This window comes from Phoxinus phoxinus (assembly GCF_949152265.1).
Source record: "Phoxinus phoxinus genome assembly, chromosome: 10".
Taxonomy (NCBI): Eukaryota; Metazoa; Chordata; class Actinopteri; order Cypriniformes; family Leuciscidae; genus Phoxinus; species Phoxinus phoxinus.
In genome coordinates, this window is record NC_136885.1 from 14,494,996 (window position 1) to 14,517,153 (window position 22,158).

At 37.7% G+C, this 22,158-nt stretch overlaps 1 protein-coding gene across 4 annotated transcripts in view; it reads left to right on the forward strand.

Annotated features, from left to right (window-relative positions):
- creb5b (cAMP responsive element binding protein 5b) overlaps positions 1-22,158 on the forward strand; it is an 88,323-nt gene that overhangs the window by 42,850 nt on the left and 23,315 nt on the right. For all 4 annotated transcript variants that reach the window (XM_079626877.1, XM_079626878.1, XM_079626879.1 and 1 more), the window contains 2 exons: positions 1,011-1,137; positions 2,677-2,787. In XM_079626877.1, the coding sequence (XP_079483003.1) occupies positions 1,011-1,137; positions 2,677-2,787 (238 nt within the window). The remainder of the gene's footprint in view (positions 1-1,010; positions 1,138-2,676; positions 2,788-22,158) is intronic.

Genomic DNA, 22,158 nt, shown 5'->3' on the forward strand with positions numbered 1-22,158 from the left:
AAAATGCAGAACCTCATGACCATGCACCAAGGTCAATAAGTCTCTTAAATATCAAATAAATAAATACATATTAGTCCTTTTTTACGATAAGGCAAGGTTACGTGAAGGGGTCATGTGGTGTGAGTCCCCATGCAAGCCATAGTGATATTAATGAATTAAAAATGTATGTTTGTGAAAAAAATAACAATCATTTTTAAAATATGTACACACACATATTCGAAGTATAAGGAAAATAATTTTTTTTTCATAATGGTTACACCGCATTGCGATTTTATAGCCATTTTTAGGATGTAAACTTTTCTTGAAAATGGCATAAAAGTGTTTAAGAAAACTGAATGAAACATGAATACAAAGAGAGTACACTGTAAAAAGAAGATGCCTTAAAGTTTTAAATACTTTCAACTTGGATATTGAAGTCATTTCAACTTAAATCACATTAAACTGACTTAAATAAGGAGTTTAATCTTGTATAACATAAAAAAGTTGAAAATTGCATAACTTATTTTGATGAGTTAAAGAAATGTAAAAACATATGTTGTCATATCTTATTGATTATAATTTTTTACAGTATTTTTAGAAACTTGGCACATGTTTTTTAAACTAGATTTTCAAAAACATTATAGATTTCGTCATCATAGATACTTTTTATAGATGAATTATATAAATGTTACACATTACATATGGAAAAGCGCAATTTGGATATTGGACACAATTTGGCTAAATATACCCTCATGGAACAACATGAGGATGAGTAAATTCTGACAGTATTTTCAGATTTCGATGAAATATCCCTTTAATTAAGACAGAATGAGGCACTGAAAATTCTTAGGAACTATGACAAACTATGACCGCAACGAGAACTGAATTTACTGACCATATGATACCAATTCCAAATAACTGCAAATGTTTAGTGTTTGTGACGTCAGTTTCCTCAGAAGTTTCATCCGAGGAAACAGGTTAACCTCCCTTTTCCTTCATTTTTCTTTCTTTTCTGGTTCTCTGTTTTTTAGGCCAGTGCCTGGTTCCCTTTCCTCGTTGCTGCACCTGAGGAACAGACAGCGACAGCCACTGCCGGCCTCCATGCCTGGCACACTGCCTGACCCCACTATGCAAGGATCGTCTGCTGTTCTGATGCCTGTGAGATCATAAATACAGCCACAAACACACACAATGCATTTGCACTTCCCAGTCGTGGTTTCCTGATGCCTCTGACAACCGAAACGCATTAATACGTACACTAACTCATCTTTCATGCACCATTCTCATGCTTTTCTCAGCAGTCTGCTTTAAATTAATGCCTTTTCCAGTGCCGTGGCCCATATCAGTGGCTGTTTTATCAGGAAGCCCATCAGCAGAGGTGTAATTTTCTACCAAAGCTCGATCCGTTTTAATTCTATTTCAGAAATGTCAATAGGAACCTGAATGCAGGCCGAGGAAGGAGTGTGTGTGTGTGTGTGTGTGTGTGTGTGTGTGTGTGTGCGTGTGTGTGTGCGCGAGCCGCCCATATCAGGGTTCTAATGACACAACACATGTTCTCATTGTAACATAAGCCAGTCCATGTTGGCTATAGAGGTAAAAGCACAGAGTTGATTAAATTAAAGTAGGACGTTTTTTCTCTCTCTCGATTGACATCCCAAGAAAGGGGTGCAGGGTGGGGTGATATTTTTAAACCAAATATTCCTCCAATAATTACTGCGGATTGCTGCGCTTTCGCCCCGCAATAGGTCATCAGGGGGTTGGAAAGGGGGGTCGGAGGGAGATCTTGGAGGTCTTGGGTTTTAGTAACAGGACCCCCAGTCTCTCAATCTCACACACACACACATTGAAAGTACCATTTTACAGTTTCCCTCACCTTAAACTGAACGTAAATCACCAGCGCACTCTTTGTATGAGTGCAAACATCTAAAACCTCCATTGGAGCCTTTTAGTCGCATTTAATTGAGACTTTCTGAATTAAGATATTCTGTCATGCTCACAGAACTGAGCTTTGGTTGAGTTTGTGGTCTTGTTAATAGTCCTATTTTAGGCTTCACACTTCTGCAGTATTCAGCTTCCTCTCTTAGCGTCTCTTTGACTGCTTTTCCCGCAGAGTTGCGGAATATGTATAGATACACACATTAAACCACATGCACATATTTATGTAGCTAAATGTGATCTTCGGCCATGGACTATTTTAAATACTAAAGTGTGACCTAAAATAACTTATAAAAATGAAATAATAAACATTTAAATAATACTAATATCAACTGTTTAGATTATAAATAAATGTTAATTTATAACTTTAGTGTTACTTGAATTAAGAACATGTATAAAGTGTGAACTCGTGAATTACATATTGACAAAATTAGTCTAAACCATACAAAGAGTATACATAAATAAATACAAATTAATGTATTCATAATATGTAATAATAAATACTTACTTAAAATTATTACATTATAAATAAATATTAACTAGTATGTTTTGTGTTTTTAGACTAAATGCAGCAACTTTTACATTGTAATTGTAGTAATGCTTTTCAGTAATTTTCCCCAAAGTAATGTAAAAAAATTACACACTTACATTGTAGCTTGCTGGGAAATTGCTTTGTTTTTGAAAATGTCATTTTTTATTCAATTAGTTTCATGCATTGATGTGTTTGGTTCTAAAGTATTATATTCACGTTTGTGGGTACAGATGGAGAGGCAAATGTCTATGGGCTCCAACATGATGGGCATGCAAGGCCCCGCCCACAACAGCTCATGCTCCTCCCCTCATGTTACATCCATGCACTCAGAAGCAAAGCTGGTGAGTCAGTCGTTTTCTTGCTTGCCTGGCATGTGTAATTTGATTTGTGATTTTTTTTTTTCTATCTTCTGTTTCTATCTTCTTATTGTTACAGAACTAGTCACCCGTATAAGATACACAACACAAGCACGTATGAGCATAAGAAAACTTCTTTCTTTCTGTTACTCATATGCACTCAGCCACACACAAACACATACTTTCTTTCTCTCTTCTACTGCAATGTATGCCAGTTTGTCCAATGTATATCTTGATGCCCTGAACATACACTTGTGCCTCTGCTGCTTGTTAGCACTAGTTCGGCATGGTGGTGATCTCATCAGAAACAAAGCAGTCAGTCAGAGCTCACGGAGACAGAGAGAACGAGAAAAAGAGAAAGAAACTGACTGCTGGAGAATTGAAAGAAAAGGATTTTTTTTTTTTTTTTTTACACATTTCATCAATTTGTCCAGATGACAAGACAAACTGATTTATAGTTCTCTAGTAGCTACAGGAATGAATGTGCAAAACTAAAAAAATACTGTAAAAAACACATCTCATTAATTGGTATAGTGTTAATATACGAAATTGCTCAAATTGTTTCGTAACTTTATAATATACTGACCACAGATACTGTACATAGATGGCTCATTAGCGGCTGTTTCAACGGGACGCCATGCGTAAGTCATCCGCCATATTAGAACGGCCAAAGCCGGTCCGTAAACACCCGAGAGCAAGTTGGCGGTACATCTGCAACCATAGTTATACATATGTATAAATATCTATATCTGCAAGACTTCAGCAGATTACTTTTGTAGGATTTAGTTTATCACTGTTAGATAGGTTCATGATTACCGACATTCTTCAAAATATCTTCCTTTGTGTTCAGAAGAAGAAAGAAATAAACTTGAGGGCGAGTAAATGATTTTCATTTAAGTGAACTATTCCTTTAATACATATAAAAACAAACCAACACACTCTCACCTGCGAAGGGTTATCTCATTTCTTTGGGAATTTAAACCTCAGCGGTTTTTACAATCAGAGACTGTGCAGTGTTGTGGCATCTTGGAAAAACTCATGGACTTTTATTGTGAGTGACGACAGCATCTGAAATGTTGACTGTTCCAAGATGTCGGACGCGTTGACCTGTCTGGAGCAGTCGAATGAGGCATCTACATATACATAACTATGATATTGACAACTACCTTTACCCTGTTTACACCTGGTATTAAGATGCGTTTTGGACGATCGGATCACAAGTAGGCGAGGGAGACAGTCTTGTTTACACCTGGTGTTTTCATTTTTTTTGTCCACTTTTGAAACACTTCTATCCTGATTTCTTTAAGGGGAGGGCCTATGGGCGGATAAAGTATGTTTTTTTTCTTCAGATCCTTCAATCTAATGGACAAAATAAGCTCGCGCAATTTACATATGAACGCGCCCGGAGATGACGGAAAATCATACAGAGAGCAGCAGCTTTCATTCTGCTCTGACAGCCGTGTGAGTGTTAGGAATCAGGAATGGTGAGAGAACATTGTGCTTTGTATGTTTTCCGTCTTCAAACTTAGGTCTCCAGCCGATAAAGTTTAAATCCCGTCTGGCTAGCACGCTTCCCACAATGTTTACGCGTGAGGTCAGTAGGCGGAGAGTAGGTGGTCTTTTGTGGCCGGCCACTACCTCTGGTAGTTGTCGAAAGTGGACAATTTCAAAACGTTTTAGACCCTGTTTACAATCAAGTGTAGCGTTAGTTCTGGCAGGTCATGTTTGTCAAGCTTGCATCAGATGATTCTCAGATGATCCACGTCTACCTATGTATACGCCCCCTATCACTGTATTCATATATAAGCTCCTTCAATATTATTAACAGCTATCGCGTTTCTCAGGAGCTAATTACCCTCCTCCATCCCCAGCTCCACCTCTCATCCAGTCAGGAGATTCCTCTTGAATCAGACTAATTTCTCGGATTATGTAGTACATTCAAATAGTGACATTAATTATATTTGCATACATTCATGTTGGTTCTGTTCTGTTTACCCTAAGGGGGGTTATTGCTGCTCTCCCTGCTCTTATCCATGCTAGGCTGCATGGATGCGCAGGGAGTTCTCGCCCAGAACAGAACCATACCGCAATCCAAACTGTATGCTAATTGTCAATCGTCTTTGACGATAGTGGTCCTGACAGAACCTGTATTTAGCATCATCCACTTGTGATCCAATCAAACAAAACACATCTTAATACCAGGTGTAAACAGGGCCTTAAAAACAGAGAAAGTCTGTTAAAAGTCCCTTTCACGCAAGCTGAGGGAAATGTAGTTTATGCGATTTATGCAATATATTCCAAGTCGTCTGAAACTTTTATTAATGTTTTGAATAGACTAAAGTTGTAATTGTTATTTGGTGAAAATAATCCAAACAGCTAATTTGTGTTTATGTACATTCAAATCAAATGTTACTTTTTTGTCCCATGTAAGAAAATCATGCAGGTTTGGAACTGCTTAAGAATGAGTAAATGATGACTGAGGACTATTCCATGACGGTTACATCCGTCTGCCTGGATTTGTACAGTTACCGTAGATCCCGTTTAAGTATGTGGCTGCTCACACGTTTTATTTGAGCTTCATAGCGGTGGCAAGAGGATCAGCAAAACAGATTTGGTAATTAGATTAAAATCCACTAATTATGCATGTAATAATCCGGTATTTGTGGATTTGGAATTGGACTCAGGAGGGAGTTAATTATTTTGCTCTGAGAAAAAGGGGAGCGCAGACATTTCGAGAAAGGAGGCGGCTGAGATGAATAGAGAAAAACAATACGAGATAAAAGACAGAAAAGGAGGGAGAGTGTCTCTATGTCAAAGCATGAGTGATGATTCTGATGGTGGAAAGAGCGTTCGAAGAGCACTTAACTCTCTCTCCTTCCCTCTGTCCCGCTGGAGATTGATCGCCGTGTGCATTTTTTTAATCCTTTCGTTTGTTGCCATGGGAACGGGCAGGGGGAGCATAATATTACTTTAATGTGCAGTCGTATCTGTCCCCTGGCTGGACTCCAGGCACATCCCCCCTCCATGCCTCTCTCTCGGCCCTGATTGTAATTGAATTATAAATTCCTTTTTTTCTCTCTCTCTCTTTTGCTCCGACACATGAAACCATTTGTTTTAAGCTTTCAAGAGCCACTAAAACAATCGTATAGGAAGAATTAAACATGGGTCACTCTGCCTTTGAATGCTGGATAATGAAATTATCTGTAAGAATGTAAATATATATAAATATAAAAATGGAATCTAGTGTTCCATCAGTCAAAAATATGATCAGTTTTATATTGAGGCTATAACATTATATAACAATATTTATTCATTTAATTATTATTAATTATATCAATTATTATTATTAATTATTATTAATAAAACATACTTTTTGATTAAAAATATTAAACATAAAAACAAAAACAAAATATATATATATAAAAAACGCCACCCCGGTGCCTTTAGGGTTCCTGTGCACGACGGGCAATAACGTAACTCCGCTTTGACTGTCGAGAAGAAGTCTGCTTTAGAGCTTGCATCAGTGTGGGTTCTGCAAAAGTGCGCATCGAGGGCACATATAAGAAATTTTTTTTTATATATACATATAAATATATACCGGTATGTGTGTATATCCCCCCCCCCCCTATTTTTAACATGTATATTATTATATATATATATATATATTATTAAAATGTTAGGGTGCTAAATTATTCTTTAATATAGGCTTTGTATTTCACTCACGTTCCAATATTGAAAAATGATCCTCTTCAAATACGCAAAAATGTGCTTGGAAACATCACAGTGGAGCGGTGCTTACTGTGAACGGTAGGAACTGTACAACTGACTATTTAAACAGAGCAGTGTAATTTTTATATGTTAGGTTGACTATTATATTAAGGCTATAATGAACATACTGCGATGTCAAGATTGCAATGCACGTGTGTGTGTGTGTGTGTGTGTGTGTGTGTGTGTGTGTGTGTGTGTGTGTGTTGTTTTGTTCATACAAGACATCATTCAAACTGCAAGTGTTTCCTTATATTTGTGTACACTCGCAATAAAACACATTGGGCTTTTGTTAAACTATAAACTCTTGTCAAACTGTAACCTAAAACTGTCACCCAACCAAAATCTCTCTCTCTCTCTCACACACACACACACACACACACACACACACACACACACACACACACACACACACACACACACACACACACACACACACACAGTTTAAAAGCAAAAAAAATGTATCCAACCTCATTTAAAAACAGTCTGTCGGTGCCATCTTTTGGACATTCATCATATTGCATTGGTTTTAATTTCTTGTCCTCAAACAGAGCAGTAATCTGTTTATTTTAAGCAGCAAAGATCAGCAGCAGGAGTCCGATTTCATTTACTGTAAGAACAATAGGCTATTGAACTCACAATTCAAGCAATCCACCCCGAACTATAGAGCCAAATCATGAAACTAAAAAGCGCATGGTTGAGACAAAGATAATTTTACTTGCCCAACCTGATTAGAACATGGGGAAAAAAGAAACAAAATCCTGATTATAACATTTATTGTAAGCTGCTATCGATAGTGCATTATAAATACATTAGTCACGGTAACAATGTTGCGAAGCACTCACAAAATAATCACAGTGAACAATTAAAAAATGGGGCGTTTTCATATTTTCTAACATGATACAGTTAAGCAACCTCACACGACGAGTCCTCTTTTCATGAATACCACCATCACAATTGAAAAATTGACATTGATTTCATACAACAGTTCAATAAATGCATAAAATGAGTCACTTACACTTTAGATGCAATGTTCCTGTTTTTGTTCTGTTTCAGCAGCGAAAATAGTTCAACAAAGATCACAGCAGAACCATCGCGCATCTCACAGTGTTTTTTCATTAGTGAATGATTCCGCTTTTTGAAAGAATCGCTTGACTCAAAGATTCAATTATCAATCAATAGACAACTGTCTCATTCATTAATGACTCAGTCGTTCAAACGACTCGTTTGAACGAATGAATCAATGACTCGCTCATTAAGACGGTCGCCTTGCGACACTTAAAGGAGGTTTAGTGTTATGTTCAAAAGTATAGCCTATCATTCTTTCCAACGATCGTTAATTAACTTATATTTAAAACAATCTCACAACATTATTTAATGCATTGTTATTTTTCAGTTTAAAATATTTAATTTGATCAGCCACAGGGTGTCCCTATAGTGTCTTATTATTCTAAAAAAATTAATTTATTGATCAAATTTAGAAATTAAAAATGAAATATGAAGCATACATTTAATAAGAGTAGGGGTGTGACTAGGTACAGATATTAGGCTACAATATACAGATTTAAATATATCATCGCGCTCCACCGTCGATTTGAGATTGCAATGCACGTGTGTGTGTGTGTGTATGTGTGTGTGTGTGTGTGTGTTTGTGTGTTAAAATAATTTAGTTTAGTTAGAGAACGGGCACTAACCTATTAAAACCTGAACGTGTCCGCTTAATAAATCGTGAGTTGAACGAGAGTCGCAGCAAAGATCAGTCCAATTTCATTAATCATCATGGGTGAAGAGCTGACTGAAAAGATGATGACGGAATATTTTGTGTAAAAACGACTATTTAAGCGAATCTGTCATTGTACTGTTTTATTGTTTTCCATTAAGAATAATAGGCTATTGAACTCGCAATTCAAGCAATAACGCGTTCACGGCGAGGAACGAGCAGAACAGAGTGAATGTGTTTTAGTTCATTCCTACTGGACGTCCAGTACTTACTTTCGCTTTTAAGTTAGCGATTTAAAAGCTCCCGCCGGTGTCACACGTCGATTAACCGGTGGGAAAATATCCTCACACAGTCACCCTAATAAATATATATTTATGTCTGAACTATTTTGATCTCATTTAGACCTTACATGCTGGCATTGACTGTCATACATCACTAGAGGGCAGTATAGCCCTATGTATGACTTGATTTTTATTAAATAGCCCTATTCTGTTGGTCTGAGCTAATGACTGTAAATTAGAAAGTTGTCCGGCTCAAGGAGAAGAATACATATATAGATTTTTGTGACTGTAGGTAAAACTAACCCCCCCTCTTGGGTCAAAAGTATCTTGAAAGTGACACACTTCCTGCTGCCAGTTGGTGGCGCTATAACTTTGACTCACAATAGTCACATCCATGTGATCGGCCTCTTACAGCGAACCCACTGCTGAAGTTTCATCAAGATCAATTAATGTATGAAGACGTTATAACACACTTCCTGTTTCCAATATTCGCCATAAATTTGTTTCCTCGCCACGGCCAAACCGTTCGAGATATCAAAAATCCCCTCGCAATTTATCATCCTCCATGTCTTGGCTTCATGCACACCGAGTTTCGTGGTCATCCGATGAATTCTCTAGGAGAAGTGTTTCAAATGCCAGAACATGCGTTTCCATACAACCCATAATAACCGACTTCCTGTTGGACTGGCGTAAAACTTAGAGCACGAAAGTTGTTCGCCCCGATGAGATCTATATGTGTACCGAGTTTCATATTATTACATGCAAGCGTGTTTGATATATGGACATGTTTTTGAATCCCATTCCAGGGGGCGCTGGCGAGCCCCCCTGCCACGCCCGGGTCCCAGCTTCAGTCGGGCCCTGATGGCCGCAGGTTCTGACATTTGTGCAAAGTTTCAAGAGTTTTTGAGCATGTTAAGGCCCCCAAAAGTGACCAAAAGGTAGTAATATAATAATAATAAAGAAGAAGAAGAATAAAATATATATATATATATATATATATATATATATATAAATAAATATAGCTGCAAGCAGCGATTACGGGCCCAAGCCGGTGGCACCGCCACCCCGGTGCCTTTAGTGTAACTAAAGGCACCAGGGTGGCGGTGCCACCGGCTTGGGCCCTCCATCGCTGCTTGCAGCTATATTTATTTATATATATATATATATATATATATATATATATATATATATATATATATATATATATATATAAAGCCGCCACCACGTTGCCTTTCGGGTTCCTGTGCACGACGGGCAATAACGTAACCCCGCTTTGACTGTCGAGAGGGCAATATAGCCCTATGTATCACTCGATTTTATTTAACCAAATGTTTTTTTAACAAAATATGTTATTTATCTGATTCATCCAACCCTATACTGCACTCTTTTACTAATACTATATTATATTTCATCGTTTTCATGTCTTGCCCTCAAACATATCTGTTTAATCTGCTTATTTTTAAGTTACACATAATACATTGATTGAAAAAGAAACTCAAACTTTTTGTTTATGGTAATATTATTTGATACAGAAAGAAATAAGTGAGACTGTGGGAGTGAGGGGAGGGTAATGACGGCCAAAGGGAGACAAAGACAGATAACTTTTGAAACTAAAAAAATGACATCCTAACTTTGATAATGTTTAAATATACATAAAAATGCAGCATATCATTAATTGAAATTAGTGTACTTTAAAACACTTGTTTAAAATAAAAAACACATTTATACATAGTATAAAACACTAGATGGCACAATTGTTCATAGTCTTTCTGTTCCCCTCCCCACACACACACAGACACACACACACACACACACACACACACACACACACACACACACACACACACACACACACACACACACACACACACACACACACACACACACACACACACACACACACACACAGAGAGAATGGCTGGGGGAACTCTGTCAGAGAGAGACAAAACCACATTCAAACCAAAATATCTGACTTCCTGTTGGTCGGAGCTAATGACTGTAAATCAGAAAGTTGTCCGGCTCGATGTGCACAATATACATACCAAGTTTTGTGACTGTAGGTAAAACTAACCCCCCCACTGTTGTCAAAAGTAACACACTTCCTGCTGCCAGTTGGTGGCGCTATAACTTTGACTCACATTAGTTACATCCATGTGATCGCTCTCTTACAACAAACACGCTACTGAAGTTTCATCAAGATCAATTATTGTATGAAGATGTTATAACACATCGTGTTTCTTTTTTCTCGCCATAATTTCGTTTTCTCGCCACAGCCAAACTGTTCGAGATATCAAAAATCCGTCAGCAATTTAGTATCCTCAATGTCTTGACGTCATGCTGACCGAGTTTGGTTGCGATTGGATGAATTTTCTAGAAAGAGTGTTTCAAATTCCAGGGGCATGCATTTTCATACCACCCACAATAGCCGACTTCCTGTTGGACTGGCGTAAAACTTAGAGCACGAAAGTTGTTCGGCCCGATGAGATCTAAATGTGTACCGAGTTTCATATTATTACATGCAAGCGTGTTTGATATACGGACAAGTGTTTGAATCCCATTCCAGGGGGCGCTGTCGAGCCCCCCTGCCACGCCCGGGTACCAGCTTCAGCCCGGCCGCGGGTTCTAACCTGTGTGCAATATTTCAAGAGTTTTCGAGCACGTTAAGGGCCCCAAAAGTGCCCGAGATTTTGCACACAGCAGAGAAAGGGTTAAACTAAACTAGCCCCCCTCCCCACCCCACACAGACAGACACACACACACAGAATAGCAGAGACAGAGAGAGACACAATTCACATTCAAACCACAATATCTGACTTTCTGTTGGTCGGAGCTAATGACTGTAAATTAGAAAGTTGTTCGGCTTGATAATATCAATATACACGCTGAGTTTTGTAACTGTAGGTAAAACTATAACTAAGTTATAACACACTTTATGCATCCTTTTTTAATCATAAATTCGTGTCCTCGCCACGGCCAAACCGTTCGAGATATCAAAAATCCGTCCGCAATTTAGCATCCTCCATGTCTTGACTTCATGCACACCGAGTTTCGTGGTCATCGGATGAATTCTCTGGGAGAAGTGTTTCAAATGCCAGAACATGCGTTTCCATACAGCCCATAATAGCCGACTTCCTGTTGGACTGGCGTAAAACTTAGAGCACGAAAGTTGTTCGGCCCGATGAGATCTACATGTGTACCGAGTTTCATATTATTACATGCAAGCGTGTTTGATATATGGACATGTTTTTGAATCCCATTCCAGGGGGCGCTGCCGAGCCCCCCTGCCACGCCCGGGTCCCAGCTTCAGTCGGGCCCTAATGGCCGCAGGTTCTGACATTTGTGCAAAGTTTCAAGAGTTTTTGAGCACGTTAAGGCCCCCAAAAGTGCCCAAAAGGTAGTAAAATAATAATAATAAAGAAGAAGAATAATAATAAATATATATATATATATATATATATATATATATATATATATATATATAAATATAAATAAATATAGCCGCAAGCAGCGATTACGGGCCCAAGCCTGTGGCACCGCCACCCCGGTGCCTTTAGTTGCACTAAAGGCACCGGGGTGGCGGTGCCACCAGCTTGGGCCCTCCATCGCTGCTTGCGGCTATATTTATTTATATTTATATATATATATATATATATATATATATATATATATATATATATATATATAAAACCGCCACCCCGGTGCCTTAGATTTCCTGTGCACAACGGGCAATAACGTAACTCTGCTTTGACTGTCGAGAAGAAGTCTGCTTTAGAGCTTGCATCAGTGTGGGTTTTGCAAAAGTGCGCATCGAGGGCACATATAAGAAATTTTTTTATATATATATATATATATTAGTGTTGTCAAAAGACCCGGTACTTCGGTACCATTTCGGTACTAAAAAAATTAAATGGTAACGGTACCAGCTTTTCTTAAGTACCGGTGTAAATTCATCATTTCATAAATTTGTTTCCTCGCCACGGCCAAAACGTTCGAGATATCAAAAATCCGCCCGCAATTTAGCATCCTATTCTAGCATGATTTACCTTGATTTACCATGTTATAGGGTGATTTACCATGATATACCACATTCTAGAATGATTTACCAGGATTCTAGCATGATTTACCTTATTTACTATGATTTTCCATGTTTCTAGCTTTAATAACCATGATTTACCACGTTGCTAGTAATTATGTGAAGCATCAGAACAAATGAAGTGATAAACTGACAAAATATGATTGTGTTATAATAGTAATTGTTATATAAGGGATTTTTTTTAGTGTCTAAATGAATGCAAAAGCACATGTGAAAAGACTATTAATAAGTAGAATGTCCAGCAGAGGGCAGTAGAAGACCACTTATTGGCTCACTTTCATTTTACAAGTCTTGATGTTTACCAGTATTTTGCACCAAAGCAAACCAGTTTTTGCATGTTAACTCCATTATGCATGCTTACACACATTACACGTCCATCATAATAACAAATATATAGCTTTAAGCATTTGTTTGTTAGCCAATGCTGAAAGCTGATAAAAAGATTACAAATATAATCCTGCTGCTCTCTTTAGTTGACGACAGTGTTATTACAGCCTCCATCTTACAGTTGAAGTGAATGAATGAATGGAAATTTGGTTTCTCACATATATTTTGGGAACGAGAGAGCGAAAAAATCTGAAACTCGGAGCTTAGATAGTGCTCGAGGTGCCCTGTGTAATGAGACCATCCCAGTGTTGGTGGGCGATTGGGGCCGGGAGTTATTCCCGTTCAAATGCAAACATTTTTTGGCTTATATCTCGGGAATTCCCAGGCCAAATCGCACCAAAATCGAATCGAAGCTAGGTGAGGACAGGCCCTTTCCAACAAGCTATTCCACAAGGATCGGGGTGGTCTGGTTCGGGAGTTACAGCCGATCAAAGGTCGGAGGTCTCGTGATTTTGCGATCGCCGGGGGGGCGTTCCCGAGCTCCGCGGCAATATATTTCGATCAAGAGCCTGGAGAGGACCTTACCATCAAAATTTGAGCGCGCAACGACTTTCCGTTTTCGAGTTATGAGTGAATTTGTACTTGGGGGGGCGTGGCCACCGTTATACTTTCGCTTTCAGGCTTCCCATTTCTCAGTGTGACACAATTGTCAATAGTAATACAACAATAGATGAATTTTGATCAAATGTCATTGTAAATGTTAAAATACTGATTTTATAAAGTCTAAATATGAATTATATAACAATATTAGGGAGTAGTATGATGAAGAGACAGCAGGGGGCAGTATAATACCACTTATTGGCTCTATCATTTTAACAAATCCCTCACACCCCAAACACACTAACAGAGGGAGGGGGGGAGAAAATCCTACACAAGTCCACATTCAAACAAAAATATCTGACTTCCTGTTGGTCGGAGCTAATGAGTGTAAATTAGAAAGTTGTCCGGATTGAAGAGAAGAATATACGTACCGAGTTTGGTTACTGTAGGTAAAACTAATACCCCATTTTTGACTAAAGGTGGCGCTACTGAGCCCCTTACCACACCCGTTTCTGAAACTTCGCACAAGTGTACTAGGTAATAAATGTGATATGCATGTTGAGTTTCATGCAATTTGAAGCATGTTAAGAGCCTCAAATGCATCCAAAAAGAATATAAAAGTTTAAAGCGTTGCCATGGCGACAGTATTAAAGATATCAATAATCCTTTCACAGGTCTACATCTGTCATGTGTTTACATTATACAGATGAAGTTTGAAGCAAATCGGGTAAAAATAAGAGGGTGAATTCAAACCATTTTGAAAGTGACACACTTCCTGCTGCCAGTTGGTGGCGCTATAACTTTGACTCACAATAGTCACATCCATGTGATCGGCTTCTTACAACGAACACACTGCTGAAGTTTCATCAAGATCAGTTAATGTATGAGGATGTTATAACACACTTCCTGTTTCCAATATTCGCCATAAATTCGTTTCCTCGCCACGGCCAAACCGTTCGAGATATCAAAAATCCCCTCGCAAGTTTTCATCCTCCATGTCTTGACTTCATGCACACCGAGTTTCGTGGTGATTGGTTGAATCGTCTAGGAGGAGTATTTTAAATTCCATTGCATGTGTTTTTTAAACTACGCCAAATAGCCGACTTCCTGTTGGGCTGGGGTAAAAAGTCAGAGCACGAAGGATATATGAACCGATGAGATCTATAAGTGTACCAAGTTTCATATTATTTCATGCAAGCATGTTTGATTTATGGACCAAGTTTTCAGACCCCGTTCCAGGGGGCGCTGTCGAGCCCCCCTGCCACGCCCGGGTACCAGCTTCAGTCCGGCTCTAATGGCCGCAGGTTCTGACCCGTGTGCAAAGTTTCAAGAGTTTTTGAGTATGTTAAGGGCCCCAAAAGCCCCCAAACCCTTGAAGAACAATAATAATAATAAATAATAATCCTTTGGAAAACAATAGGGCCTTCGCCTTTTCAAGGCTTGGGCCCTAATAAAGAAGAAGAATAAAATATAGCTGCAAGCAGCGATTACGGGCCCAAGCCGGTGGCACCGCCACCCCGGTGCCTTTAGTTGCACTAAAGGCACCAGGGTGGAGGTGCCACCGGCTTGGGCCCTCCATCGCTGCTTGCAGCTATATTTATTTATATATATATATATATATATATATATATATATATATAAAAAACCGCCACCCCGGTGCCTTTAGGGTTCTTGTGCACAACGGGCAATAACGTATCTCCGCTTTAGAGCTTGCATCAGTGTGGGTTCTGCAAAAGTGCGCATCGAGGGCGTGAGCACCGTTCTGAAAACTAAAATGAAAAATTAGACACCCTACAGTTTCATGGACTTAACGGACACATGAAATCAGCAGCCATTGTAAGTACACAAGACCAAAAATTCATATGAAGTGTGGTATATATTAATTTTTTTAAGGGACAAGACAGATCATTTGACTTGCCTGACCTGATTAGAACAGTGAAAAAATAAAAAAAATAAAAATGGGTTGTGCAAAAAGGCGCATTTTTTGCTAGATTTTTAAAAAAGTTTAAATATATCAAAACAGAAAGATTTTTTTACATTTAAAAGCGTGCAATGAAAAACAGGAATAGGGGAGGGGAATGACCGACAGAGACAGATAACTATTGAAAATATTTTACTAAAAAAATAACATCCTAACTTTGACAGAAAGTAGTCTTTGATAATGTTTAAATATACATAAAAATGCAGCATTGAATTAATTGAAATTAGTGTACTTTAAAACACTTGTTTAAAAGAAAAAACACATTTATACATAGTATAAAACACTAGATGGCACAATATACCTATTTTTAATAGTCTTTCTGCCCCCCTCCCCACACAGACAAACACAGGAGGGGCTGTCTGTGTGTGTGGCTGCGATGTCAAGATTGCAGTGTGTGTGTGTGTGTGTGTGTGTGTGTGTGTATACGAGGATCGATCGAAAAACATACTCCGTCATTTTGTTCATACAGGACATCATTCAAACTGCAAAGTGTTTCCTTATATTTGTGTGCACTTGCAATAAAACACAACATTGTGCTAACCCTAACTCTATAAACTCTTGTCAAACTGTAACATACAAATGTCACCCAACCAAAATCACACACACACACACAACAATGTTGACTATTTTTGTTCTGTTTCAGCAGCGAAAATAGTTAAACAAAGGTCACAGCAGAACCATCGCGCATCTCACAGTGTTTTTTCATTAGTGAATGATTCCGCATTTTGAAAGAATCGCTTGACTCAAAGATTCAATGATCAATCCATAAAGATCTGTGTCATTCATGAATGATTCAGTCGTTCGAACGAATGAATCAATGACTCGCTCATTAAGACGGTCGTGTTTTTTCATTAGTGAATGATTCCGCATTCTGAAAGAATCGCTTGACTCAAAGATTCAATGATCAATCCATAAAGATCTGTGTCATTCATGAATGACTCAGTCGTTCGAACGACTCGTTTGAACGAATGAATCAATGACTCGCTCATTAAGACGGTCGCCTGGCGACACCTATAGGAGGTTTAGTGTTATGTTTAAAAGTAGCCTTTCATTCTTTGCAACGATCGTTAATTAACTTATATTTAAAACAATCTTAAAACATTATTTAATGCATTGTTATTTTTCAGTGTAAAATATTTAATTTGATCAGCCACAGGGTAGGCTAACAGTCCTATAGTGTCTTATTATTCTAAATAATTTAATTTATTGATCAAATTTAGAAATTAAAAATGAACTATGAAGCATACATTTAATAAGAGTAGGGTGTGACTAGGTGTAGATATTACAATATACAGATATTCAAATATAGTGGGCACTAGCCTATTAAAACCTGAATGTGTCCGCTTAATAAATCGTGAGCTGAATGAGTCGCAGCAAACATCAGCACAAGGAGTCCAATTTCATTAATCATGGGTGAAAAGCTGACTGAAAAGATTAAGAATAATAGGCTATTGAACACGCAATTCAAGCAATCCCATCCCCGAAATGGCGCTATGTTTAAAATTAAACTAAATGCTCATGGCTGCACGGGCAATAACGCGTTCACGGCGAGGAACGAGCAGAACAGAGTGAATGTTTTTAGTTCATTCCTACTGGACGTCCAGTACTACTTTGGCTTTTAAGTTAGCGATTTCAAAGCCCCCGCTTTAATTGCACATCGATTAACCGGTAGGAAAATATTCTAACAGTCACTATTTATATAGATACAATATACAATGGGCCTACCCGATTTTGACCACAAGAGGGCAGTATTGCCCTATGTATGACTTATTTTTTTACTTAAAAAGTGCATTCTGGCTGTTTTTTAACTTATACATAATTCTTAAATTGAAATAAAAGAACAAAATGGGTTTAGTTCTGATATTTGTATACTTTTATATAGAAATAAATGGTGTATAATAATTTTTTTAGAAGATATGAGGCTTTTAGTGTTTCCTTTTTTGGACATTACTTTAATCCCTCGCCATAGCAAAACCGTTTGAGATATTTAATATCCGTTCACAATTTAGCATCTTTAATGTATTTTCATCATGTTGAAAAAGTTTGGTGTGAATAAAATAAACCACCGCTAAAAACTCGGAGTCTAAAATATACCAAAACTCACATTCAAACCAAAATATCTGACTTCTTGTTGGTCGGAGCTAATGACTGTAAATTAGAAAGTTGTCCGGATCGAAGAGAAGAATATACGTACCGAGTTTGGTTACTGTAGGTAAAACTAATACCCCATTTTTGACTAAAGGTGGCGCTACTGAGCCCCTTACCACGCCCGTTTCTGAAACTTCGCACATGTCTATTACACAATAAATGTCAAATGCATGTTGAGTTTCATGCAATTTGAAGCATGTTAAGAGCCTCAAATGCATCCAAAAAGAATATAAAAGTTTAAAGCGTTGCCATGGCGACAGTATTAAAGATGACAATAATCCTTTCACAGGTCTACATCTGTCGTGTGTTTACGTTATACAGATGAAGTTTGAAGCAAATCGGGTAAAAATAAGAGGGTGAATTCAAAGCATTTTGAAAGTGACACACTTCCTGCTGCCAGTTGGTGGCGCTATAACTTTGACTCACAATAGTCACATCCATGTGATCGGCCTCTTACAACAAACACACTGCTGAAGTTTCATCAAGATCAATTAATGTATGAGGATGTTATAACACACTTCCTGTTTCCAATATTCGCCATAAATTCGTTTCCTCGCCACGGCCAAACCGTTCGAGATATCAAAAATCCCCTCGCAATTTAGCATCCTCCATGTCTTGACTTCATGCACACCGAGTTTCGTGGTCATCCGATGAATTCTCTAGGACAAGTGTTTCAAATGCCAGAACATGCGTTTCCATACAGCCCATAATAGCCGACTTCCTGTTGGACTGGCGTAAAACTTAGAGCACGAAAGTTGTTCGGCCCGATGAGATCTATACGTGTACCGAGTTTCATATTATTACATGCAAGCGTGTTTGAGATATGGACATGTTTTTGAATCCCATTCCAGGGGGCGCTGGCGAGCCCCCCTGCCACGCCCGGGTCCCAGCTTCAGTCGGGCCCTAATGGCCGCGGGTTCTGACATTTGTGCAAAGTTTCAAGAGTTTTTGAGCACGTTAAGGCCCCCAAAAGTGCCCAAAAGGTAGTAATATAATAATAATAAAGAAGAAGAATAAATAATAATCCCATGGAAAACAATAGGGCCTTCGCCTTTTCAAGGCTTGGGCCCTAATAATAATAAATAATAATCCGAAGGAAAACAATAGGGCCTTCGCCTTTTCAAGGCTTGGGCCCTAATGATTTTTATGTTTGGTAACAATATTTATTAATTGGATTATTATTGATTATTATCAATGATGATATCAATTATATATTAAATAATAATGATCAAACATGAAAAATGTAATTGGAAAAATAATGTGTACTGTATGTACAGTCTTTATGTCTTATATGTATATTATCATAATGTATTTATCATATATGATAAATTTACTTGAAAAACATTTTTCTTTGTTCTTTGTTTCTCTGTTTGGTAATAAAAAATAAAATAAAAAGATTACATTTTTAATGTAAATTCAAACTTAATTCAAGATATATTCTCTGAAAATAAGTCTTAATATTTTCCACAATTCTGATTCTTTTTGTTTGAATGATTTTTAGATATGATATAACAGCATAAAGATTTCTTCAAGTGCAATATGTTTTTTGTTGTTATTACTATGGCATTGGCGCCTATGCAGCTGCGAGAATGGTAACCGTTGCTGTCAGGTGACCTGTTCTGGGGTGATCGGAGCCATGTGTCCCCCACATGGCCTGTCCCGGCCCAGCGCAACCTCAGTGTGGAGATCCAACCCTAATCTCATTAAACAGAGATGTCGACTTATTCCAAATGGGAAATATCTCCCCCAACTGTAACCTCATACCCAACCCTCAGCCACAAGAGAGAGAAAGAGAGAGAGAGAGGGGGCCGAACTAGAGAACATGAAGAAAGCGAGAGACAGAGGAAAGTGAAAGACTGTGTATGTGAGAAAGACAGGGGGAGAGTGTGTGAGAAGATAGTATGTTAGATGGTGGATCAGTGTGCAGATGTATGCGTGCGTGTGTGTCGGTGCTCTTTGGCCGATGAAGCCAAATTGATTTTGTGGTGGGCCAGGGGGTCTCCGGTGAAAAAAAAACCCCTGCTAAAAGTGCTTTTGTTCCCACGGGACCGCTGTCAGATCGTCTCTCTCACACACACACACACACACACACACACACACACACACACACACACAGCGCTGTGTGGCAGAGTGCCTTGCTCTCTTCGTTCTCTGTGGTTAAGGTGTCATTTATCTCAGGCCAGATGTGGATGAGCAGGCTTGTGTTTGTGGCTGTTTTGCTCTTGGGCTGAGCAGCAGAATATTTATTATTAATGAAGCCCCTGATTATACGTTTCAGATATCCAGTTGTTCGATGTGCTTGGCAGATGTAGTTGTTCTGTTGTAGAAGTTGGAGTGAGATATACAGTATAGTCAAATAGAAGTATATTCAGAGTTTCTCGTTTCTCTGGTTTTCTCTTTTTTCGCATTATGATGTATTTTCATAGACATATTCTCAACAACATTCTATTTATCTCATATAACCAAACTGTGCCCGGTCATTTTTGTTTTTCCACATGCTGTGTTTTGATACATGAAAGCTCTGGTGTCTGTGGAAAAGGAAGCATGAATGCTCTTATCAGAGAGAGGAAAATGCCTGTGTGTGTGTGCCAGCTGAACCCTGTCAAACTCACTGCGGATACACTTTCAGTTACACTGTTTTGGCTTGTGCGGGGTTTCGAAAAGAAAAGTCCCTATGAGCTTTTGCCAGTTACTATACAGCTTACAACTTCCTTTGAAACATTAGTATGTATATTTGCTTAGAGCTATAAACTATCATATAAAGGGACCTTTGAAATACAGAAAAGGAGTATATCCTATTCTTAATCAGTACTTTTGTCTTGGTTTTGAGAGAAAAAATACAATACAGGGCTCAACGCTAATGATTTTTTCTAATCAAAATTAGAAACTTGCCCTGCCACAATTTTTACTGGCCCAACAACACACAAAATGTTGTAAATCAATGAAAATAAATAGGCCTAGTGTGTCTTCTTTAAAAAGGACCAAACTTAAGTCTGTGTTTCAAAGCATTTAAGATTTATGACAGTTAAAGTTGGAAAAATGTTAAGGTCTATGCTCAATTTTCAGGTATATGCTCATAAAGTGAATACATGGATTACAACTACTGCATAAATATAATTTAGAACCAAATCCACTAAAAAGACAAAATGTTAAATGAAAAAAAACATTATCAAACTAAAATATAGTACATTAATTTAATTTAAATAATAATAAAAAATGTGTAATTTTTGACTGCCACGTGGTAACATAATGTTACGCCAGTAACATAATCATAAATAAGGTTATAACACCAAACAGCTATCACTCATATACATTTCAAATATTGTTAAAGACAAGTAAACTGACAGTAATAAAATAGGAACAAATTACAAATCAAAGTACGAGCAATAGCACAAATAAATACAATAGAACAAACTGACAAATGAAATAAACAGTGCTTTTCAGGTGAGTCCATAACAGTAGTTTTATATTATTATTATTATTATTATTATTAATAAAGACAAACAAACAAAACCAGGAACGTGCATCTAGAACATTTTATTGGATGTTTAAAACTAAACACCCGAGAAGCAAGTTGTATAATATATTGAGTCTAAGTTTACAGTTTTGAATATAAGTGGATTTCCCCCCCACTTGTTTTAAGTATTAATTTCACTAGATGTATTGTATCATATTTTCTAAAAATAATTGTGTGCATGGAAAGAAATGAAAATTATTTGACTAATTTCATAAGGAAAGACACAACATAAAAAATAAAAAAGAATTATGCAAAGAATCCGCAGAATGAGTTTAATGTTTGCAAGGGCATTTGCTTATAGCGGCTTCACAAGTTCTCTTGACCAAGAACTGAAAAATCTACGACTTCTGGTTGAAAGTTAGTCTCACTATTCATGCCAGTGACAGTTAAAAACAATCTGTGGTTCTTTGTTTTATCAGGGGGTAATTATCTATTGTTTACATTGTTACCAAGATGATAAATTTGTGACTAAGCGTCAGGCTTGGTGAGTTTTTTTTTTTTTTTTTCTGAGATAAACAATACTATATGTTCCTGCTCTGTTTCTCCGGGGCCCTTGCGCTGGCACACACCGCTCAGATGACATAATCCTTGGCATGCTCTAAATGTTTTTTTTTTTTTTTTTTACTTGAGCAGTGGAAAAAAAGGAACCTTTCTTAAAGAAACATTCCACTGAGGGATACAGCTATCAAAGTGATGTAAAGTTTTTATTTGAGCGCTGGAGATTCAGGCTTATGTAATCGCACCCTCGTTCTGTAACTGTAATACTGAACGCAAAAGTGTTCAGTTGCAGACATATACTTTAAGCACAAAGTTACATTTGTTAAATATAACATGTCTTAGAATATCCAAATATGAGTTTCTGTAATTATAGGTATATATATTAGTTATACTATATATTTTTAAATCCAAAAAAAAAACATTTGA